The 23,502-nt window shown below is 41.4% G+C and overlaps 3 protein-coding genes across 17 annotated transcripts in view; 1 reads left to right on the forward strand and 2 right to left on the reverse strand.

The window, feature by feature from the left end:
• LOC113204841 (oocyte zinc finger protein XlCOF7.1-like) overlaps positions 1 to 3,090 on the reverse strand; it is a 6,119-nt gene extending 3,029 nt beyond the window's left edge. Inside the window, exons 1-8 of one of the 3 annotated variants that reach the window (XM_052271314.1) lie at positions 2,657 to 3,090; positions 2,391 to 2,566; positions 2,115 to 2,302; positions 2,010 to 2,029; positions 1,804 to 1,877; positions 1,475 to 1,708; positions 1,179 to 1,353; positions 570 to 1,014 (exon numbers count right to left, since the gene is read on the reverse strand). In XM_052271314.1, coding sequence (XP_052127274.1) covers positions 570 to 1,014; positions 1,179 to 1,353; positions 1,475 to 1,708; positions 1,804 to 1,877; positions 2,010 to 2,029; positions 2,115 to 2,302; positions 2,391 to 2,566; positions 2,657 to 2,964 — 1,620 coding nt within the window. In that variant the 5' untranslated portion in view covers positions 2,965 to 3,090. Of the gene's footprint in view, positions 1 to 569; positions 1,015 to 1,178; positions 1,354 to 1,474; positions 1,709 to 1,803; positions 1,878 to 2,009; positions 2,030 to 2,114; positions 2,306 to 2,390; positions 2,567 to 2,656 lie in introns of all 3 variants that reach the window. The other 2 variants (XM_052271315.1, XM_052271313.1) reach the window with 2 other exon arrangements.
• Positions 3,091 to 3,235: 145 nt separating this feature from the next.
• LOC113204820 (T-complex protein 1 subunit epsilon) lies at positions 3,236 to 8,384 on the forward strand. Of its 2 annotated transcripts, none has more exons than XM_026420144.2 (9): positions 3,236 to 3,356; positions 4,167 to 4,392; positions 4,467 to 4,665; positions 5,595 to 5,787; positions 6,450 to 6,599; positions 6,896 to 7,015; positions 7,280 to 7,465; positions 7,543 to 7,680; positions 7,758 to 8,384. In XM_026420144.2, the coding sequence occupies exons 2-9, from the start codon at positions 4,176 to 4,178 to the stop codon at positions 8,058 to 8,060; spliced, it is 1,506 nt and encodes a 501-aa protein (XP_026275929.1). In that variant the 5' UTR covers positions 3,236 to 3,356; positions 4,167 to 4,175; the 3' UTR covers positions 8,061 to 8,384. The 2 variants fall into 2 exon arrangements, with proteins under 2 accessions (XP_026275929.1, XP_026275928.1); XM_026420143.2 differs by having other exon boundaries at positions 3,296 to 3,545.
• Positions 8,385 to 9,132: 748 nt separating this feature from the next.
• Positions 9,133 to 23,502, reverse strand: part of LOC113204762 (protein alan shepard) — a 95,075-nt gene continuing 80,705 nt past the window's right edge. For 6 of the 12 annotated variants that reach the window (XM_052271319.1, XM_052271320.1, XM_052271321.1 and 3 more), the window contains 9 exons: positions 20,073 to 20,281; positions 19,898 to 19,956; positions 19,582 to 19,721; positions 16,439 to 16,596; positions 16,192 to 16,351; positions 15,650 to 15,853; positions 14,983 to 15,078; positions 14,235 to 14,374; positions 9,133 to 14,159 (listed from right to left, as the gene is read on the reverse strand). In XM_052271319.1, the coding sequence (XP_052127279.1) occupies positions 14,249 to 14,374; positions 14,983 to 15,078; positions 15,650 to 15,853; positions 16,192 to 16,351; positions 16,439 to 16,596; positions 19,582 to 19,721; positions 19,898 to 19,956; positions 20,073 to 20,281 (1,152 nt within the window). In that variant the 3' untranslated portion in view covers positions 9,133 to 14,159; positions 14,235 to 14,248. The remainder of the gene's footprint in view (positions 14,160 to 14,234; positions 14,375 to 14,982; positions 15,079 to 15,649; positions 15,854 to 16,191; positions 16,352 to 16,438; positions 16,597 to 19,581; positions 19,722 to 19,897; positions 19,957 to 20,072; positions 20,282 to 23,502) is intronic. The other 6 variants (XM_052271322.1, XM_052271326.1, XM_052271325.1 and 3 more) reach the window with 6 other exon arrangements.

A 23,502-nucleotide genomic window follows, 5' to 3' on the forward strand; every position in this document is an offset into this window, starting at 1 on the left:
GGGGGGGGGGGAGGCATGGCCAAAGGGAAACGTCGCCTCTGGCGACGTACAAAAGTTCAAAGTAGGCGCACTTTTACGGCACTCAATAGTGTTTTCTCCCACTCCAGGGCGCCGTCGCTTCAAGGGAACGTTAGTTTTGGGGTCAAAGTTGGCGCTGACCGATTAAAAAAGACAAAAAACAAACCTACGATAGCCATGTAAGACCTTTGTGCACGATTTGCGGATTGCGATTTGCCGTTTGCCGATTGCAGATTGGTAAGTCCCGATTCTCATAATACCAGGTGGCTGATTCACGCCGCCCACTTCTGTAGGTATACTGTACCGCATGCACGAGTGCAGGCGGGTTGCCTACTCGCTCGGCTCGTAAGGCGCCGTGGACAGGGGCGGTAGGCAAGCCCGCCCGCACTCGTGCATGCGGTACAGTATACTTACAGAAGTGCGCGGCGTGAATCAGCCACCTGGTAGGTCATGAATATTACTGCTAATCGGTCGTTAATTTGGAATACGGCAAACTACACTTCACAATACACATATCATCCAGGTGCCCAGCCTGACTGAGGAATACATGCCTCGAGCGCCGTGGCGGTGACGAAGCGCCAGCCGCAGAAGTCGCACCGGTGCGGCCGCTCCCCGGCGTGCGTCTCCCAGTGCAGCCGGAGGGACTCCTTGTCGTCGCAGGCGTGCCGGCAGACCCCGCACTCGTAGACGCCCGCGTCGTGCCTCTCCATGTGCGCGACCTTGGCGTCCGTGGTGCGCAGCACGAGCAGGCACACGCCGCACATGAGCTGCACGCGCGCGGGGAGGTGCAGCCGCGCGTGCGCCAGCAGCTCGGCCTCGGAGGGGAAGCGCTCGGCGCAGCGCGCCCAGCCGCACCACCAGCGCGGGGACGGCGAGCACGAGGACGTGTGCTTCTTGGAGGCGCGAATCAAATGGTTCCAGTAGTCACGCCCGGCCTTGAACGGGCCGCGGCACATGTGGCAGCGGAACGACAACTGAGAGGGGCAGATGTGGTCCCTGTGAGAAAAATTAAGCAAAGGGTTCAAGCCAGTTTTGGGTGTTCTTTTTAGACAGTCCCCTAAAGACTCACTCACTCTCTAAATATAGCACAGAGCGGGCCTTCGAGTGTGTTTATTTAATTTCACCACGCACAACAACGTTCAATAAGAAAGATTAATTACCTGGCGAGGCGAAATTCACCACAACGGTCACAAACTGAAACATTGTCCTCTTCTGCACGATGGGCAACCAGATAATGATCATGCATTTCACGGCGAGTCGCCGATACCACATCGCAGAGCAAACATTGGAGGGGGTCCATCTTTTCATCGAATTCCAGGTCATTTTCGACTATTTCTGAAATGATTTGATCATATGCGGTACAGTGTACGGAAGAGGGCAGTGCGAATCAGCCATCTACATGATGAATATTTTCAATAGAGGACTGTAGTTGGGTAATTTATTTTAACACACTTACCTATTTCCTGAGTTTCCTCGGAAGGAAATAGGTCTCCATCCTCTTCAGAATTCACATCACAAGTTCCTTCATGTGCTTTAAGAGTTCTTAGTAATCTGAATGTTTTATCACACTTACAACAAGAAAAAACTTCCTTCTTTAATAGATGAATATCTCTTATATGGTCTTGAAGTTCACTTTGTTTAGGGAATGTCTTGTCACAAATATGGCATAAGAACTGTCCATCTTCTCCTGCTGTACAAAATTCACAAATTAATTTTTGGCTTCGGTGGGTACTTCTCCATAAGAAAAATTAGTGCGGCTATAGCTGTATACTGTAGTTCACATACTTAGCTGCAGTGTAGATAAGAGTTCTTTGGCCTTCTTTTCTGCTTCTGATTTAGTCATTCGATTCCTTGTTTTTCTGAAGAAGAAAAAAGGAGTGATAGATATAATTGAAGTATGTATATTCTTAAAACTATAAACTAACAAAAATTAGCAGAAGGGTGTACACCCTACATGTACTTTATAATGATTTCTTAATCTTTTGACATACTTGGTCTTTTCTTTCGAGCCCTGCAACATTGGAGGAATAGAATAATGTAGAGAAAGAGATAATCAGCAAATGTAATCAGTTTATAAAACAAATACACTCTTGTACCTTGTCCGGAAGCAACTTCATTTCTTTTTTAACACGCTTCTTTTCAGGAGCAGGTTCCCATTCATCTTCAGACGACTGTGCCCAGTCAAATGCATCATCTTCATCATTTTCTTTGTCCCATGTTGGATCATCAACACTTGATTCATTATCAATATGCAGGTGTTTGGTGTTCACAGTTCTCGAGTCATCTGCTTCAAATAAGATAATTTAAAAGATAAGCCATTAATAACTCGGAAAAATAAATAATTCACACCTTTTATAGATATATTTATAGACCTTTTATAGAGTTAGCGATAGAAGTTGCTCTGCATTTCTTCCTCAGTCTGCGCTGAAAATTGTGCTCTGTATCTTTACCAGGTTGTTTTGCGATACCTCCATTCAAATGATTTTCGGGTGATAGTTGTCCAGGTGATTCTTTATTAGGGACATTTGGAGGCTGAGGAGGAGGGTGCCTAGTTTTCAGAAACATGACAATGAGCTAAGTTAATTTCAAAAAATAAAAACAGAAAAGATAAAAAAAATAATTATTGAAGACTGCTTACCTGTGTAAATGAATTAGGGCGGCTGCAACATGCTGGCACTTGCTGAGTCTGTCAGATTCACAAGTACATTTTGAGGATATACTTTTTTGGTCACCTTGATTAATTTCTATAGATATAAAGGAGTCTTTTAAGTTTGATTCATTGCTGCAGACACATAAAGCACTAACTTCAAATACATCGTCGATTGCTCTGCAGGATATTTTGACATTTTTAACTTTATTTCCATTGAACAGGTTCTCCCCCTCGATGAGACATTGCCTGTCATCGTGTATGTAATCCAAAATATCAATATAAGACACTAAAACCATTTTTCGTTATAATGGTTAGAACTACTCTGTGAGTAAACACAGTTGTAAACACAATTCTATAGTCGAATCAAAAACACCTTGCCATCTGATGCCCAGAATTCGGTCAGTTTAGAAACGTGGTGCTGGGCACGAAATCTCAACAAAAATTATTAAAAACAGAAGAGAGAAATGTTTAGAATTGAAAAAAATGACTAAATTAATATTTTGAAACGATTAGTTTTGGCTGAAAAAAGAGTAAGAAGAAAATTTCTTTCCGGCTTCGACACTTAAAACCAACTTCTTCTTCCCTTCTTCCGTCACTTCCGTCTTCTCCGTCTCCGACGAACGAGCACACCACCCCTCACCGCACCTCACCTCTCCCTCAACTCCGGCGGTCACGTTATGGCGACGGTGTAAGTTCAGCCGCATTGCCCAAGGCATTGTTGTAATTCCAGTCTAGATCTAGGTTCCCTGTTGAACCAAAAAATATCATCATGCCCGGAATACCGGGCTCGCTGACTTTCGACGAGTATGGTCGTCCTTTCATCATTATTCGTGATCAGGAAAAGCAGAACAGATTAACTGGCAACGATGCTATCAAGGTTTGTTTCCTCGCTCTGTGTTGGGATGTTCTGTACGATCACTTCTTTGGTAGTAGGGGCTGTCTTCTTCTCGTTTAGGCTCTTCACGAGTTAGTTTTTCACGTCCGTCCCTTAAAAACTACCTTTCTATTGTGAACAAGTTAGTTTGGTACGTGTATTATATGCTAGAAGTGTCAGGTGGGCACCCGGCAAATCGGTGATTCACTGTTATCCGACAGACTTGGCTTCATTTTTTGTGGAGAAATTGCGATGTGGTGATCCAGCATCACATTTGGTTTCCTTCATTCACTTCTTGACTGATCATGTTTCTTGGCGTCCCCACGGGCAGAACCCTGAGTACAAACTAACCTACAGACTTCCAAGCCCTTTGTGCTGGCACCCGCCAACGGTTATCTCCACCTCTGCTTCGCGTTAGAGGCGCATGGGCGTTCTGGAGAAAGAAGTTGGCGTTAGGCTTAATCCCCTGCATGTAACACCGTTCATATCTTTGATCAGACGATTTATGCTCCCATGTATTTTTTCATGTCTATAGAGAACCCCTTTAATTTCAAGCTTGTCTTGTAATCGAACCACTAGTTTTGTTCAATAAATTTAAGACTCACTGTGTTCTTCTACTTGCAGCAACACATCATGGCTGGGCGCCAGATTGCGAACACACTGCGGTCTTCATTGGGCCCCAAAGGACTCGATAAGATGATGGTATCTTCTGATGGAGATGTTACTGTTACTAATGACGGGGCTACCATTCTGAAGATGATGGATGTTGACCACGAAATCGCCAAGCTCATGGTCCAGTTATCTCAGTCACAGGACGATGAAATTGGTGATGGCACAACTGGTGTTGTGGGTAGGTACATATTTTCAGTGGTTTTTTTTTGGGTGTTCACAGGATGTGTTTTAATCTCATGGTTTTTATTTTAGTGTTGGCTGGTGCTCTTCTTGAGCAAGCTGAACAACTACTTGATAAGGGCATTCACCCCATTCGCATAGCTGATGGGTTTGAACTAGCTGCTCAGTTCGCTGCGAAACATCTAGACACTATTTCTGATAGTTTTCCTGTTGATACCAACAACCTAGAACCTCTTATTAGGACTGCCATGACAACTCTTGGCTCCAAAATGTAAGTATTGTAGGCCTAATACATGTAGTGTTGCGTAGCAAGTTCACTCTGTGCCAATCAGTTCACTGGGTTGAGCACTTTGTTAAACTTGCAACATTAATGCCATTCTCTATTCCCAGCCTCTTTCTTATAAGATGTCTGATTATTCAGTTTGGTACAGTGTTAATTGATTAAGGCTGATCTAAACTTAATTCTTATTAACCAGCCCAGTGGTTGTGTATTGTAGGCACTGACTCATTTAAATGACATACCAATTTGTCTTATGGGAACTGAACACTATTAAGCAAGTTGTATGTAAATGTGGATTGTTGGATACCTCCTCCAATCTGTAACATTTTGCAATAATACTATGAGGTTGATGAGATACATTGGGTTCATCTCGATAGTGTTGTAGTAATCCTCACACACTTCTACTCGGGCATAATTTCATGAAACCTAAGCAAGGTTTGATTTTCTGATTACTGGATTCTTTCCTGTAACCTTCAGTGCCTTGCAATATAAAATGAAGTCGATGAGATGGTATCATGCTGATCCTAATACCGTTGTAGTAACCTTCAGACAGAATACTTTATTTCTACTATGCTGTTCGTGCAAGTAATCAGCGGATTGATGGATTTATTCCCTCAATCCTTAGAAACTTGCTATATTATTAGAATTTGATGAGGTACCATTTTGGATATCTAAATGGTGCTGTAGTAACATTCATACACAATATTTATATGGACTTTTCTTTCATGCAAGTTTACAGCAGATTTGTGGAAATTTTCCTCCAGTCTCTAGAACCTTGCTATATAAATTTAAGTGTTTGAGATATTACTGTGCATCTTGCAGTAGTATCATAGGAATCTTAAAACATTTTTATCCTCCCCAACTGAGTTCAGTTATTTTTCAATTATCATGTTTAACTTCTGTTTTTTTTGTTTCTGCAGTGTTAACAAATGCCACAGACAAATGGCTGAAATTGCAGTAAATGCTGTAATGGCTGTTGCTGACATGGAAAAGAGAGATGTGAACTTTGAACTTATTAAAATGGAAGGCAAAGTTGGTGGGCGCTTGGAAGATACAATGCTTGTGAAAGGTGTCATTGTTGACAAGGACTTTTCTCACCCTCAGATGCCCAAGGTAATTATCTTCTGTTTAAAGTAGACTTTGGCTCGGCAACATCTGGAACCTGAAGGGACAGTTTTGCGCCAGAGGTGCTTGGCCCCGAACAATTGGGACTTATTGCAAATCCCGTGTACTGATGTGAGCCACCTACTTTCTCTTTATTGTATTTTACCAAGCACATTGTAGACTTTAACTCAGATGATATCTGATTTAGAGGGGATCATACGTGCAATATCAATTATTTGACTCCGAACCATTGGGGGACTGTACCTTTAGTCCTTTTCACTGATGTGAGCCAAACATGTAAGATTTTTGTAGTCTATAACTCGCACAATGTAGACTTAAATACAGTTACATTTGTATTTAAGGGGATAAAATTGTGCTATATCAAAAAGCTCCGAACCATTGGGGGACTGTTCCATATGTCCTTTTCACTGATGTGAGCTTAACACGTTTTATTAATTTTTTCTGATCAGAAAATTTGCACAATGTAGACTTAATTACAGCTACATTTGTATTTAAGGGGATAAAATTGTGCAAAAGTAATAAGCTCCGAACCATTGGAGGACTGTGTTATATGTTCTTTTCACTGATGTGAGCATTACAAGTACATCTGGGAAAAGTGCCTGCTTTTAGACCATGCCTCTTTCTGGTCGTAATTGAACTTTTTATTTCAGGTTCTGAGAGATGTTAAGCTTGCTATCCTCACATGCCCCTTTGAACCACCAAAACCCAAAACCAAGCATAAGCTGGATGTTACATCTGTCGAAGATTACAAGGAATTAAGGAAATATGAAGTGGAGACTTTCTTAAAGATGGTTCAGCAGGTATGTTTCCAATACATTTATTGAAATGTGGACTGTCCACCTCTTGAATCAACCTCATTGCTGGTCTTAGTCATGCAAGTGCACTCCGTTCTGCTCTTTTATGGAGTGTGGACTATTTGAAGCTTGCCAGATCAATTCAACTAATCCATTCCAGCCTCATTATATGTTGCTGGTCATATTATTTGACACAAGTAGATTGAAGTGTGCTTTTGCTAAAGGAGGTAGAAAAAAGGGTACATGAGATATGGAAATATGTATATGCTATGAAAACATTTAACAAATTGGTTTATTCTCAGGTTAAAGATGCCGGTGCCACCCTAGCCATTTGCCAGTGGGGCTTTGATGATGAAGCCAACCATCTTTTACTTCAAAAGGAGTTGCCTGCCGTTCGTTGGGTCGGCGGACCTGAAATTGAGGTAGGTGATTGATCTAATGTTCAGCTACCTAACATATTGCCCAATGATGAGAGAACGCATCGCAAAGGGTAGCTGTCTTGATGGTCTACCAGTTTATGCATCTCGCTTTCTCTTCGTCTTGTCTTCCACTTTCTTTTTTCATTCTGGTAGTACTCAAGGCAGAGGTAGCCCCATGTGCGGAGATTATGAGAGCTGAGGGCACGAATTATTATACACTGGTGCCGTTCACATTATTCAGTGAAGCTAATCTGAGAACTTTTCCAGCTCATTGCTATTGCAACTGGAGGCCGTATTGTGCCTAGATTTGAAGAGTTGACTGCTGAGAAGTTAGGGTCTGCGGGTCTTGTTAGAGAACTTGTCTTTGGAACTACCAAGGAAAGGATGTTAGTCATTGAGGAATGCAAGAACTCGCGAGCAGTCACCATCTTCATTCGTGGAGGAAATAAAATGGTTAGTATTTGAACTTCTTGATTTGTGTTGTACCTAATTGCTGCTACACACCTTAACTCAATATTTGTAATTTTTAGATTGTTGATGAAGCTAAGCGATCTCTTCATGATGCCCTGTGCGTAGTCCGGAACTTGGTTCAGGACAACAGGGTGGTTTATGGAGGGGGAGCTTCTGAAATCTCGTGCGCAATTGCAGTTTCACAGGAGGCTGACAAGGTATGCTCTGTTCATCTATTAGACTTTCCACTTAACTTTTATTTCATAATTTTTAACCTCATTTAACTTGCTTGCAGATTTCCACCCTTGAGCAGTATGCTTTCCGTGCCTTTGCTGATGCATTGGAAATGATTCCATTGTCTCTAGCTGAAAACTCAGGCTTGTCAAATATGGAAACTCTCACAGAAGTGAAGGCTCGTCAGGTCAAGGAGAAAAACCCTGCTCTTGGTATTGATTGTATGCTGAAGGGAACCGCAGATATGAAGACTCAACATGTTATTGAAACTCTGCACAGCAAGAAACAACAAATTGTATTAGCAACGCAGATGGTCAAGATGATCCTGAAAATTGATGACATCCGCTCGCATGCTGAACATTGATCTTATCTATGTACGCTGTGGTGTTGAGTTTTGAACATGGAGCGTGCCCTTCTTAAAGCATTAGTATTTTGAGATTCATCATTCACATATTTTCTCTAGCTCTATGGTTCATTCCATTTCACAAATGTACTTCGAGGTATAGCTTTGCTTACCGTTATTTTCATACTCCCAGTGTTGCATGCATTTTCATGTGCAAGTCTGTTTTATTAACATAATTAATTTATAATTATTGCTTCTTATTGTTGGCTGGTTTTGTTTGAGCCAATAATGTAACACCACTGTGATCAATACTTTGCAATTTGTAATAAACCTCAGTAACTGTTACCAATGACTTTGTTTTTTAATCAACTGGTTCCACCACTTTTATGATTATCAAGCTGACTTGGTAGACTCTCATTATCCTAGATTTAGCCATACTGTAGTACGACGTTCCACAAGTGTCCTAAAGTACATTAACAGAGCAGAGTCTTCGTCGCTATGCAAGCAACTCACTAGCATCACGTGGTGGCCGTAATCCTTCGTCACTCCCAAATGTTGGCTGAAACTACCCTTCGGGTTTGGGCGCCACAGCACGTTACGTCACAAGCGAGATCACGGGGTAATACAGTCCCTCAAATTAGGCACACCCCGACTCCGACAGTGTAATCTAATAAATCGTTTGAATGGAATAAGAGAGATGGCGTAAATACGGTACATTACTCATTCCGACTGTCGGACATTAGATTATTTTACTGCCTGTTGCTACTTTAATAACTGTGGGGGGCCCTATTACAACTAGGTGTAGGAATGGTAACAGCGTTAATAAGTTATTCCGATAAGTACGAGTTATTGCAATCACGTAGGCCTAGCTCATATCGCCCCCTTACACACGCAACACGAGCCACACTGACAACCGCGCACGGCCATGACTTGACCAATATGTGTGTCAGACCAGTTTGATTAGTAAATGAATGAAGCCATGAAATTTCAGGAAACGACCACTTGAAGTAGCCCCAACCTGCTGCACTTAAACACATTCATGAAGGAGCAGGATTTGGGGTTTTTGTTGTGTGTAAAGTCAATAGACAGGGACATCGCTTCACATTTTTATTACTTCGGATTCTTATCCAGAAAAAAACTCGTTGATAGAGTTAAAATGTCTTCGTCATTTAATGAATGAATTCATGAATCAATGAGTCGATGAATGATGAAATTATGAATGAAAAGCTTCATTCTGCTTCAAGAGCACAAAAGACAAGGAATCTAATTAAGACCTACAGCTACAGACAAATCTCAACAATTCCACTTTTCAGTCATTCTTTCTTTCTCTCTCTACAACCACACTAATCACACAAACAGATTCTCATTTAAATAGGGAATTCTCAAAGTGACCAGAGCTTCTTGTTTAGCAGAGCCTTTCAAGCTGATAGTAGACCAGAGAAATATGTATACTGTAAAATTTCTGAGAGTCTCCATAATACATCAATTATTGGAAGTTTTGAAGAGAACAGGATTATGTAAAACAGGAGAAGATCAAATCAGATAGAAAAGAGGTGAAATCTACAATATTTACAGTTGTTTGCTATAGTTCATAAGTGCTTTTGATAAAGGATTCATTCTAAAATTTCAAATTTCAAAGATCATAAAAAACATTTTGTACAAATTAACGTTTACTCATTTAGCATCAAATCAATGAGAGTGAAGATAAAGAAAGTACAAACTAAATCCTACTGACAGAAAAGGAAGAAAAAGTGAAAACTTGATAAATCATTAACAAATAGCTGGGTACTCTTTGGATGAAAAAGGTCTGGAAGTCCATAACTTAGTAGCTAGATTACACTATGTAATTTAAAGATAAATTATGTTTATGGCAAAAACTTTTGATTTGTGGAGAGGAAAGAAGTCACACTGCTTTTATCTACATAAATATTGCAGTGCCTTAAATCTTAGTAAAAGCTCTCAGTCATCTTCTTTCTTTCGCCACCAAACTACAAGATTGAATTTTTTTACTCTTTTATGTACTTCCAGATCAATATGACCAGCTATACAAAACAAGCAACTTAACTCATCAATAAATAAACATTGTAGTTGCATACCACGCTAACTGGCGATAAAAGTGAATTTTTGGCAAAATTAAAAAAGAATGTATTATCGTCAGGAAATAGAGCAGTTGAAGAAAAACAACAAGAAACTCTGAGCACATACACATCTTGTAGCAACATTTGTTCAGTCACACTTACTCACAGCACATCACACAACTTAATATACACTACTTCTTTCGTCCTTGACATTGTTCTGCCAACTTTAGCACACACTCCATTTCCTTTTTCATCAACAGCAAAGTTTGAATTAATGTCTCAAACTTCACACTTTGATGTCACACTGAAAATCAGTCACTCTTTAATATCTAATCTTTGTCACAGCACCAGTACTGGCACTACTCACTCATCCTGATATTTCCATTCATAACTTAATCCTCCCTCAAGTTAAAGCAGACAAAACATTTTCTTAAATTGGGAAGACTGGAATGCACCAATTTTACACATCATTCTTCAAACCATTTGTTCAATGCTTTACTCCATAATCGATACGGCTCAAAAAATGTTGAATACAATATTTACAAGGAACTTCCCTACAAAAAAAAAAAAAAGGAAACCTGGCATTTCATTTAATTTGTTCTTGAATTAAAACAAAATGAACGAGAAGCTTTTTCCCTACTTTTCTACATAAACTAACTAGATTTCTAAGGAAAAAAATCATTCTGAAATAAACCCTATGGTTTTCCTTTCTTCAATTCTCAATTCTAACAGGACATCTGGTAACTGCCCTTATCTTCAGACATCATTTTTCCATTTATCATAAAAGGAAAAAGATCAATTTCTTATCACTATTTGTAAAACCTCTTTCACAATATGACAACATGTAAAATCCATTTCGTTTCGTGGAGAAAACGGTGGTGTAACAAAATAAAGTATTTAACAGCTCTGTTCAAAATGTGGTCTTCACATGACCAAAACAAGAAACATTCAAACAAATAAAATCATACTAAATGGACATGCACTGCAGGAGAAATCTGCAAAGCGGAAAGCATGATTCACTGTTCTAAAGGAAATGGCAAGGCACGGCTTGCTTCCTAGACAGATATCATCTGCAGCACGACTAGAGGTTCAACTCAGGCTGGGAGGAAAAGAAGGAATAAAAAATCCTCCCCGTCCAGATGAAAGATCCACAGTTAAAAGATATCCCGTGCCATAATACTTCACTCTACAGAACACATCATTAGTTTCTTACTCAGAATGAGTCACCACAAAATTATTTTTTTTTTTAAATCCTAGTATCTACAAACTACAATCTTAACCTAAAATGATCATCCTATAGTAAATGACTAACCACTACTTAAAAGAAACGACACTTCAACATCATCTTTGATTTATTTTTTACCTACTGCCTAAGAATCCTAGGAAGATTTTTTTTAACATTTTTCATGCTTCAAGAAATACTACCTTACAAGATCTAAATCACTCTCGCAACCAGCTAGGAGAGGAAAATTGGGAAAACATATTCCATAGGAAGGGGAAATGAGGTAAAGACTTAAATCTAAGAAGAATGTACAATAAATCATTTCTTAAGAAACAAAAAACTCACATGCTGCAGCAATGCTACTTGCTCATGTTGATAAGAGAAGACTACTTCAACCAGCAGTGGTACATTTGTGTGCAACTTTCGGTTATCGGATAAACCTTAAAATTGCACAACAATAGTCCCATAGCTTTGCACATTCTCTCTGCTACAATGGTACATTTGGGCCACTGTTTAAGTCCAATTTAAGACATTTGGGATCAAAGAGCACATGGTGCCCATGTTTTCATGTGCAGCTGGTTCATTTTTCTATTCTCCAGCCTTGTTGAACATCTAAAATCATCAAGTTGAAAAAATACCTCCAGTGAATGACACTTGAAAACAACACGCTATTTCATTTTCTTTGGAATATCAAGTCATAGTTTTGGGATAATAGTTCATTCTAAAAAATATCTTATTTTACCACTTTGACATCAAAGTGAGGCGTATCAAAATAAACTAAGTATCTTGAGATTTTAACAGTGTAAAATATTTCTCACATTTGGAATATTAAAAAGCTTACATGTTAGCTCTACTCTAGGTGGGCTGACAGTAGCTCACTCGCATCATGCTAAAGTTTCCTAACGGTGCCGACAATTATTCTTGGCCTGTTTCTTGACAAATACAGTCAACTATCACAAATCACCAAATAACAAAGAGTAGGTAAATGTTATTGGAAAAAAAAAACACATACAAAACAAAACAAAAATTATATAAAAAAACTGAGCAAAGTAAATTTGGTTTGATAAAAATCAGTCTATTAGGAAAAGTAGAAATGTGGAGAATATTTTGATGATCATCAGAGTTGAGAAATTCCGCCTCACCATTTGTCATCTGTTTTATTTTGGAAGTCTGAAACTGAGGCGGGTCCGACATCACCAGTACCACCGCCAGTAACCATCAGTAACTGCTGAAGATGGTCATTGGTAAAAAGGCACTATTTTATAAAACTCAATTTAACTACTAACAAATGTCAAACAGGACACTAATATTCCCAAAGTCAAAGAAGAATTGCTACAATTTTAATGAAGTCTTTGCTTCCGCTCCTTTGATATAAAAAAATAAATATCAACCTTCTCAGATTACTTTTGACAACATAACTTTTCTAGGTTGGTATTCAGAGAAAACTACTATGGAATGTAAAAGAAAAGCTTCACTTTTCCAATCATTGATAGCCATAGAATGGAATTTTAGTAAAAAAGATCAACAGAAACAGAGCTAGGTCCATAAGCTAAAGATTCCTCCATGACAAGATGAAGCCACACAAAACTAGAATGAAGCTAAAAGCAGTGTCTGGCAATATCAATTTCTGCAGGTCAATAAAATTGGAACTCGCAAAACCAGAAGTTGATCTCAGTAACAGAGATGGGATACAGGCTTTTTCCTCCAGCTAAGCCTCTGCTAGAATTTAAACACAATGACGTTGATAAACAAAAGATCAAAATCATTACTTGTAATGCATCTCACTTCTACTAACATGGTGCAAAACCACACTGGTTCCCATACAATGAAATTGTTGAGGAGTTCTGTTGACCAAAAGAGAGACCATAGGAGAAAGTTTAACAGCACTGATTTTAACCAACAAAATGATTCACCCAATTTTTCTTTCCAAACAATCATGATAGGTTTTTGTGTCAATAATCACTCTAGTCTCAAACATTAAAAGAAAAAGAAAGTCAGAAATATTTTGGCAAATACATGCCAATACTAATCAACAAATGATGCATCATGAGCAGCTTCAATAGTCTATTCCATGCAGATAGTCAACAATTCCAGTAAACAAGATTTCCTAGATTCTGTACTGATGATGATGCCCAAGACTAATAAAAACTGGCACATACATCTGTTTCCATTAAAAAAAATTTAAAAAATTGCTTTCATTAATTGTTAACTCTAATTGAATTATCCCTCAAGACTGACATGATTATAATGAAAATTTGAATTGGTTTGGCGCACTGAGGCAGACATGCTTGATGTTTGATGTAACAATAATTCATAACAACTAATAATCGCTCAGACACTAGTTTTGAACAAAGTGGTACATACTACCATAAAATTAGATAAAACTTGCAATCTCAATCACAAATCAATGAGGTAAAATAAAACTCTTACAAACTTTAGGCAAAATTAGAAAACAAAACAAAAAAACAATGAAGAACTTTTATTTTTGTTGTGCATAAGCGCAATGCGCTAGCGAGCTGCTGTGATGTCGAGAGATAAGATGTTTCTGTATTCCACTGGAGTAACTGCAATATGTTGCAATTCGGTTGGGGCTGTTGTAGCCTTGCTGTACGCTGTACATACTTGCAACTTGCACCATTCAATATTGAAAGCTTCAATAGAAGCAGCAGAGTGATTAGTTTGAGAGACTTGTTTAAAATGCAGTAGACTTAAAAGTTCATAGCGGTTGTAGCCTGATGAATTTCAAGTGCTTCCTTCTCCCATTTGATGCCTTGTTTCCCGTTCATACACTGTTGCTTGAGAATGAAAAAAATTACTAACCTGTAAAACAAATTATGGATAAGCATGAGGAACTTGGAAAAAATACCTTCGGAATGAACACTGTAAGTTACTTACGATAAAGTCTAAAGTTATTTAGGCTGCTGCTGATAGGTCTGATACGAATCATCAGGAGATGCAGTGTTAGATGTGTGTTCTGAGTCTGGGATCACAGTATGTATGATCGAATGAGGGTAATATGGGTACGGACTAACATACTGGAAATAAAAATAAAAACAGTTTAGGGTAATAGAAAACATGAAAGCCCAGCAAAGACAAAAATAATGACAGACACAAATAAAACTCGGGAAGTTAAATAACCGTGTTGGGTAATTACATGTCTAAATAAATACTATACCAAAAAACTATAACTAAAAATATGTACAGTTACAACAGCAAATGCAAATACAGACAAAATGTAGGAGCCTCATCCAGAAAAGCACAGACAAAATTTAACCTATCAGGTCCAATCCAAGCTGTGTAACTGATTGTAAAAGTGAACTGCTAGGGAAGCAGAGTATATATCTGCTTTCAGATTGAGACAAAACATACCTATTAAAAGCAAAGTGCAAAGCATTGCATTAACCAGGAAATTGACAATCTGAACTTTTAAGTTTTAAAAAAAGGACATTCTAGTAAGAAAACTGTTTAGATTAAGAAAATGAAAGCTGCCCTATCGTGATAAGGGATGAAGTTTGACATTTTTAAAATAAATTTGTTCCTAACTCGTAATTAAGAAGTGAACACCCAAAAGTTTACTTTGGTACAAAAAACGTGCCAAATTCTGTTTTAGTAAGAAAAAATAATTATGAGGAAAAAAACTTACCGAGGGAGCAGTACCAATATGCATTGTCTGCATCTGTGTGGCTAGAGGAGGAATCATCGATCCATACTGCACTGAATTGGGGTCGGATGGCATCATCTGAAAAGGATTCTCTCATAAAACTTGCTCCACTAGATTTCAATAAAATTCCTATGTAATGGCATGTTTCAATAATGTTTAGCTTGAAAAAGTTAATGATTTTGGAGCAGAGAGTTGGTAGTTTTTATGTCTTGAAAGAAGCACTGAGTAATTTTAGAACATAGTTTAAAGTTAGATTGTCGTTATTAACAAGACAGGGATGAAGCAAATGGAATTCTGTTTTAGTATTGCATAATAGAATGTTGATGACATTTTAAAGAAAGCAAATGGGGAAAGGAAAGGAAATGAGAGCACATCAAAAGCATTCTCAGCAGCATAAGCATGCAAAGAAATGTAACACATTCACTGAACTTATTTTGACTCCCTAAACCTAACACATCGGCAGTGGAAGGCCAGGTAAAATCCTCTCAAGGTGACTTCAACAAAGCAAGTTTACATCGTTCAATTGCAACAAGTTAAGTCCACAGACTGATTTTGGTTTCTCCTTAGACCAGTAATATGTATTTATGCTAAAATTTTACGAGTAATTCGATTGGGTAGAATGTTTTACGCGTTTTCAAATGATGCATACCTCAACTTGTGTCATAGGAGAAGGCTGCATCACATACTGCGGCCCACCATGAACTGACGTCATCCATGGAGCAGCAGGCAAAGAATAGCTCTGTACAGGTCCAAATTGTCTTGCATAGCTATGAGTAAATGTGGTGGGTAGAATAGCTTGACCAGCAAGTCCATTTTGAGCCATTCCGCTGGCTTCATAACTAATTGCTCCACCCTGAAATCAGATAAAAATAGTCAGTATCTTAAAATGAAACTGAAATAGCACACAGGTGCAGGAAGATGGGGGACAGTGAACAGCCTGAGAAAAATCTTAAAAAAGACTTAACTACGTAGATGCAGACTGGTGAGAATTAAGATTGAGACATTCTTTCATTGACCATTATTCTGATATACTTACATGCTCTGGTCCCTTTGATTGCAAATTAGAGTAGAGAGAAACAGAGAGACGGAGAGAGAGACAGAGAGAAAGACATTAAAAGTAGAAGACGCTTTTGTCCTCAAAAAGAAAAGAAATTTAGAAAAGTAATGGAATAGGAAGCACAAAGTACTTACTTCACTACCGTCGCGCCACATACGTTGGTCGGGCCGGTACATACTCCTTTTCTTATTTCCACCATCAGCAAATTTAACTAGCAATGCATCTTTTGCTCCTGGCAAGAGATGGCCATTGAACATATCGATTATTTCTTCACATTTTTCTTTAGAATCCATCCTATAAGGCGAGAAGGAACAGAAAACAGTCAGATTTTGAAGGAAATAAGCATGTTACAAAACCAATTATTAATCTAGACAATCTCACCTGGCAAAGCCTACACCCTTACTCTGCCCTTGGGGGTCTCTCAAAATCCTAGTTGAAATAACTTGTCCAAACTTTGACAGCAGGTTTTCAACATCATTTTCCTTATAATTCAATGGCAGATTGGCTATGTAGAGATTTGTTGGGTCCTGCTCCTGTTGCTGTGGATCGCACATGGATACGGTTAGTTGGCATCCCCACAACTGGTTTCATGACTTTCATCTACATCACATAAAATGGCTCATTTGTTGATACTGTTTTAGTGTTTGATATAGATACACAGGAATAGATCAGCAGATGCAGCCAAACATGTGATATTAAACATGCAAGAAAAGAACCTACTTCTGAACTGTTCAAATTCAACCCCACAATTTTTCTGTGGATATGGTATTCATATCCTACAAATTAAGTCTTACTTGCATTTTCTCAGAACATTTGAATGATCTGGAATCATGAATTGGAAATTTAAAGTTGGATGGTAAGTCTTCTGAAGCTTGAGCTGCAAGTGCAAGCCAGAGCCACATATTTAGCTGTCTGTCTGCAGCTATCAATAAGAGAAAGCTATATATGAGGCTTCAGTTTTTGCTTGCTGCAGTTTTGGCTTCACAAAAATAAATCCACCTTAACAATATCAACTCAAGAACTAAAAAAATATCACTAAACAGCTTTTGGCTCTCTTTTCAAGGGTGAAATTATTTCAAATAGCAATGTTGAACAGTTGAGAAAAGAGTCCAAAGAAAATCTCTAATTGAGCTGAATAAGAATAAACATAAAATTGCAAACAAAAATTAATGTGCCACAGTAGTTCCTGGACAGTACATATACTTAATGTTATCAATCAACTATTTTACAAAAAGTAATTGTAGCAAAAAAACAAAACATATTTATTACAATAGCTTAGATTATTGTTAATCTTTCTATTCACATATTTCATACATTCAAACAGAAGAGATAAGACATTTCAAAGGAAAACAAATTCACTGTTTAATAGTAAAGGTTTAAACACCATCTGAATTTGAAGAGTAACTTTGCAAACCATCTGTCCAAAAACTACCGACAAATAAATTGCTTTCACTTGGTTTAAATAGAATTTATAATAGTATAGGGAAAGAGATTGACATTGAAAAGAGGATAACTTTGACAAAGGAGTCATTGAAAAACACTCAATGAAGTTCAAACTTAATGCTACTTTATACATAAGCACTTTACTGATACTTCATAAATGAAAAGGCCAAAAAGCTGCAAAAAGAAGCCAAAAAGAAAAGAGAAGAACAAAAGAATCTAGACAGAACTGTTCAAGGAGAAGTGAGCATTTGAAAATAAAATTTTGTGAAGTGCAAACATTTACGAGGTAAATGAATTATACCAGCCGATAAAATAATATGATTTTTTCCCCAATATTTTTGTTTGTGTAATTTCTTATGATTTTTTATGAATCAAATTATGCACCTCACATTAGATTGTAGATAAAAAAGATAAGCTCACAAGTCCTGCAAATGATCCTCAACCTAGTAGGGAGAGTGTAATCACAAAACCACATGAATGCCTTCTGAAAAAAATTGAACACTTTAACTGTAAAATGCAAATACTGAGCAACACCCAAAGCAAACTGACTGAAAACATATATTTGTACAATATATGCTGAAATACATTAGAAGCAAATATGCTTGACAACTAATGAACATGAAATGACGACAGACAGTACTATAGCAGATGTGAAAGGTATTTAGACACAAGACTCAAACTTAAGAAATCCACTTCCAGATTAATCTGTGCATATTACTACAAAGTCCAGCCAGTTGTACACAGGGACAGGGAAATAGCTTCTACTACTAAGACGTACCACACCACACAAAATATATGACAAATACCTCTATTGACACCACCACATCAGGGTCCTCACATAAGCTATTCTTTTATGTTTAGAACACCTCCAGTATTTTTAAAGTCATACAGACTCAGCAAAAGGAGGCTGATGTAAAACATGCAATGACAATGATCCAAACTACTACCCAATTATATTTTTTTTCACACACACCTGGCTACTTTCCACTCCCAACCAGATACTTGCTACATAAAAGGGATAGAGAAAATAAAAGAATTCTTTTTCAAGTTCCTTATTGTGGTTCCTATAGTTTAGGATTACCTTTTCCAGTTATCTATGAGATGAACCATGGTTAAGTATAAGATATTGGGTGTCAACTAAAACTGTTCAAACTAACTCACTAAAATATCTAGCAAAACAAACATAGATGTTAATTCACCAGGATGAAAGATATCTTGAGAGTGAAATGATAAACAACTGCTCTTAGGGGAATAACATCAAGAGGTTTAAATAAAGGCTGGTTCGGCTCATGAAAATCAATTGAAAAACCCAAAGAAAATATGGGGTGAAACCAAAGACTTTTAAGAAGGGGAAATATGAGTAAGGCTCAATAATACATTCTCATTGAAACAAACCTCTCCACATTTGTTATGGTAATGAAAATAAATAGAAATTCACTCAAAAAACTGTACTTGGCAAACATTTCTTTTTTTAAATTTAAAATACACTCCCTTTTAGGTTCAGAAGTCACTTGAAACAAGTTGATTATCCACCTTAGCCTGACAGAAGCTATATTTACATTTGAACATAAGAGGACATTACATTTGTTGAGCAGGAATTCTTTACTGACATAGGGAGAGCTTTCTTGTGTTGGTTTTTGGAAAAGGGCAAAGTTAACAAAGAAAAGTACTAGGTGTGAGACACATAGCAGTTAAATAGCCTTCCTTTGAATTCTAATATCTATTTTTCTGAAATCAAATATGAAGCTCCCCCCTTCAAATGCAGGAAGGACTGTGGAGAAGACTATATAGAGCATTCAAAACTGCTACTATTTACAAAAAAATAACTTCCTAATGCCATGAATCCAGTATTATGCACTTTGAGGAAAACTGATTTACCACTCGAACTGGTTTCATGTTAAAATGGTTTGGTTGGTAGCTAAATCTAATACTGTAATGAGCTTCCTAAATTGCAAGTACCCCAGATGCCAACGACTAATTGCTTCTGTCACAGCTATGGCTTATGAACTATTCACTTAAACAGAGAAAGTAAGAAAATAAAGAGAGAAAGAGAAAAGAGTGAGTTGAGTAGTTTTACTTGCATGCACAGAACGTACACTGGCTGGTCTACGCGGCAACGTGATACCCACTTTAGCCATCTGCGCCTGGATTCCTTTGGCTTGCAGAGCCTTGACTGCGGCTTCAGCACATTGGCTTGATTCAAAGTCCACAAACCCATACCCTGAAATTTGAAAAAGCAGAAAAACAAACAAATAAATACTTGCAATGCTCTCAGGAAAACCTACATTTGGTACCACATTCCATCCGCCACAAACAAAACAAGCATGTTAATTATTTCCGATTCTAAGCAAATTTGTTTAATTTAGCTTTAACGTTATTGGCGGACAGATAATTTACCTTTACATTTATTAGTATTTTTGTCGAGGATCGCCTTCGTTGAGATGATGTTTCCGTACCTGAAACAATAAAGATAGAAACGCCAAGTGTAAGAGCAAATATAATAATTGAAAAAAAAAATAAAAAAATCCGCATCCCAGAAAATAGCTAAAAGCGGGCTCCACAAAATACTCACGGCTGGCACATCGTGACTAGGTCCTTGTCCGATGTGTTTTGGTTGAGGCCGCGGATGTAGAGGTTGGTTTTGCTGAGCTGGTCACCGCCGACGCTGAGGTGGTTGCTGAGGCTGGTGCTGAGGGTCCCGCTGTGCGAGCCGGTGTTGGAGCTGGAGGAGCTGTGGGTGTTGGCCGGCGAGGTCGCTGAAGGCACGCGCCCCGAGCCGTACTGCGAAAGAGACGTGTGCGTTAGTGGTGCGCTGCTGAGGTGCTCAGCACCCTCGAGGAAGGGAGGCGGGATTGCGAGGGGTAGTAAAAGTTCGAACGACGCTCCAAAGTTTGCGAAAATCGGCTGTCGGCTCTGGAGATATTCAACTTCCGCGAGTGACGCGTGCCACTGCAAGTCCTGTGGCAGCCCATGGGTACCAGTGGCACGCCACCGCCGCTGCTCGGGTATCAACATTTAACATCACCTCAGCACTCTCAAGCCATGGCGCATGCGCGGAGCAGAGCGGAGGCGTAAGACAGGGCTCGGAGCCGGCCCGGGGCGGGGAAGGTCCAGAGGGGTGGAGCCGCTGGGTTGGAGTGGCATCAAGCCGACGCCACGCCGCCACCCCCGGAGGGAAATGCAGCATCCGGCTCGACTCCGGTCTGTACAGGACCGTGTTGCAGGGAGGAAAACGACCCTGATAAACGGGGACGGAACGCGGCCGGGCGCAGAGAGGGAGAGAGAGAGAGAGAGAGAGAGAGAGAGGAAGAGGGGTGGGGGTCGCTCTCGCAGTCATACTGCACCGCACGCAGGCGTGCGGCCGTGTTGCCCAACTAGCACGGGGGCGGGGTGGGCGCGCGCCGCATTGCGGCCCGTGGCATCAGTCGGCACCCCCTTGCCTACCCACCTCCTCCGTGTCCAAGAGCTGTAGAGAGCCATTCCAACGAAAATGAGAAAATGGGAATCTCCAAGCCCTGCCCGCCCCGCCACAAAAACACAACATGTGTCTGAAATCTCAAAGTTACAATCGATCGAACTCACAAAGTATGCTTTAGATTGGAAATCACGACCACGACCTTCAGCTCCAGGCCAAGCCCATTGGAAGTCAGGGTTGGTTGGAATGGCTCATTGTGTCAGCGGGGCCCTCATCAGCGGGCGCCGCCTGGCTCTAAGGGAGGGGCCAGGGCGGGGCGCGGGGGTGCGCGGGGCAAGAGGGATCTGCGAGTAAGTACTCGCCTGGCACACCTCGCCGAGAGGGTGTATAGGGCTGAAGGAGGCCCCTCAGGGCTGAAGGCAAGCTGAAGGCACAACGAGCGATACGGCGGGGCGGGGTGGGGCGAGGCGGGGCGGGGCGTGGTGGGGGTGGGGTGGCCGGGGCCGCCAGGGCAATCACAGCGACCCCATACAATCCGCCCGCCCGGGTTTACGCGTCAACTTGCACCGTACGTACGACCCGCGCGCTGAGCCCTCGATTCCGAATGGAGAGCGGGCAGGGCGGGGCGGGCAACGGGCCCAGGGGCCCCGGGGGTGGGCAGCGCCGAGGGCACTCTCATCCGGAATCAGGGTAGTACCACAAGCACCACACTCCTCTCCCCCTTTCCTCTTATCCCAAAGCGGAGCAAAGTTTGACCAGCAAAAACATTTGTACCATTCCGATCGTGGGCACCGGAACTTTATCAAAGGAGCGGCGGCCGCGCGGCCGCCGGCTTGCGGTTGAAGGGGGTTGTGGTGAAAAGAGGGGGGGGGGTGATGGTGGGCCCCGCGGAGGAGATGGAGGGCCTGCCGCCGCCGCAAAGGGTTCAAAAACAGAAGATAAAAACAAAACTTGCCAGCACCACCGACTTGAAACCAGGGGCTCTAAATAGCAGAAACGAGGGCCTCTCCTTCGCCGCCAAACGCGGCTTGCTTATCTGCCAGCAGGCCACGCCCCTTTGTGCGCTACGAGGCCTGCATCCCAGATAACACCTCTGCTTCCATCATCTGACACTGACTTCCGTGCTGACAGGGGGGCGGACAGGGGGGAGAAAGGGGGGTGGCTGTGGGGGGCTGGACCAAAAGTGACGAGTGCGCGTAATGAGAGAGACCCGAACCGGCGGCGGCGGGGAAAGGGTAAGCCGGGGAACACTGCTGCTGAACTCAGCGCCGGGGAGTCGCGTTCGCAGAAACAGAACGCCCGGCATGCCTCCGCCGGCCCCGGCCGGCCCCGTGGCGAGTGCGGCGCGCGTGTCGCGAGGCCGTCCCTCATCTGTCGATGGATTAAGGGCGATGCGGTATTAGCAGGAGTGGGGCCCGCGGCCCGCGGCCCAGCCCCGCACGGCACAGCCGATAGGAGCGCCAGCGCCTTCGCCCACAGTGCTTCGGCCCCGCCCGCCCGGGGGGCACCGAGGGGCACCAGGGGGCGTCACCCCGCCCGCTAGCTAGCTCGTGAACGCCCCCAGGGCGCGCCCTCTATGAATGGGCCCGGGCGATACAGACAGACACGACCAGCACCGCATTTCTATCCCAATAACTCGTCATGAGCTGCTGGCCCGCTCAACGACCAGTTCGAAACATGACAGACATAAAAACAGCCGCATGGCGACGAGCCGCAGGGCAGACGTAAGTACACTGGCCGGCCCGGCACCGAGCCAGACGCGGCACGAAGGGCGATTTAAATCTTGCTGATATCGGATCGAGTGTACGAGTGAGTGAGAGAGAGAGCTGGATGATACCATAGTCACTCTCACTTGTCGAGTGTCACTTGTCACTCGTGTACTCGCACCTCGCCCACACCGCGAACCAAAACCAAAAGGACTCCGCCCCGCCCTTATCTCACTCGCCATACTATAGTTCGGCGAAGCCCACCCCCCGGCCCCGCCCCCGCGGCCGCCCACTAACGATATAGACAGTCCACATAGAGCGTGCGTGCGAAGTTGTCAACAACGACACGGAGAGGGTTCCAACAACTACAGCGTCAACGTGTGATACAAAGAGTGTACTGTACAGGAGGCCGACAAGGATAGTTTGCGCCAGCCTCACAGAAAACAAAGGAGAAAGGCATGCAAAGTGCAAAGTGTCGAAGCGAGACGACTGCTACAAAGTCACTAAAAATGTGGCGCGAAAGCCAAATATTATACAAATCACTACAATGTACAACAAAGCATCTAGCTACCACACTATATTTACATACAGTCGGTATGGAAATCAGGGAACCGTAGATATATACTGTATTGTAACACCACAGATAATGAGGTTTGTGAGTTGTGCAGGCAGAGGCTGGCAAAGGTAAATAGAGCCGAACTGTACATGAGGCGGGGAGCGAAAGAGTAGGGTGGAGGGGGTGGGGAGCAGGGAGTCATACTTACAGCGGCGACCACCTGGTGGGTGAACGAGGCCTGAGTGTGGCCCTGGCCGAGGCCCAGGCACGGCCCGCACCCGCCCTGGCCGAGGCCCTGGTGGCCGCTGCCCGGGCCCTGGCCGTA

The sequence above is a fragment of the Frankliniella occidentalis genome, unplaced genomic scaffold, assembly GCF_000697945.3.
Source record: "Frankliniella occidentalis isolate FOCC.00 unplaced genomic scaffold, Focc_3.1 Scaffold157, whole genome shotgun sequence".
NCBI classification, from domain to species: Eukaryota; Metazoa; Arthropoda; class Insecta; order Thysanoptera; family Thripidae; genus Frankliniella; species Frankliniella occidentalis.

What these genes read in the sequence shown, in the direction of transcription:
- LOC113204820 (XM_026420143.2), top strand. Translation starts at nt 3,438, where the DNA reads ATGCCCGGAATACCGGGCTCGCTGACTTTCGACGAGTATGGTCGTCCT. An exon ending in ACAACTCTTGGCTCCAAAAT is followed by an intron (nt 4,666 to 5,594) that starts GTAAGTATTGTA and finishes TTGTTTCTGCAG; the next exon opens with TGTTAACAAATGCCACAGAC. An exon ending in TCGGCGGACCTGAAATTGAG is followed by an intron (nt 7,016 to 7,279) that starts GTAGGTGATTGA and finishes GAACTTTTCCAG; the next exon opens with CTCATTGCTATTGCAACTGG.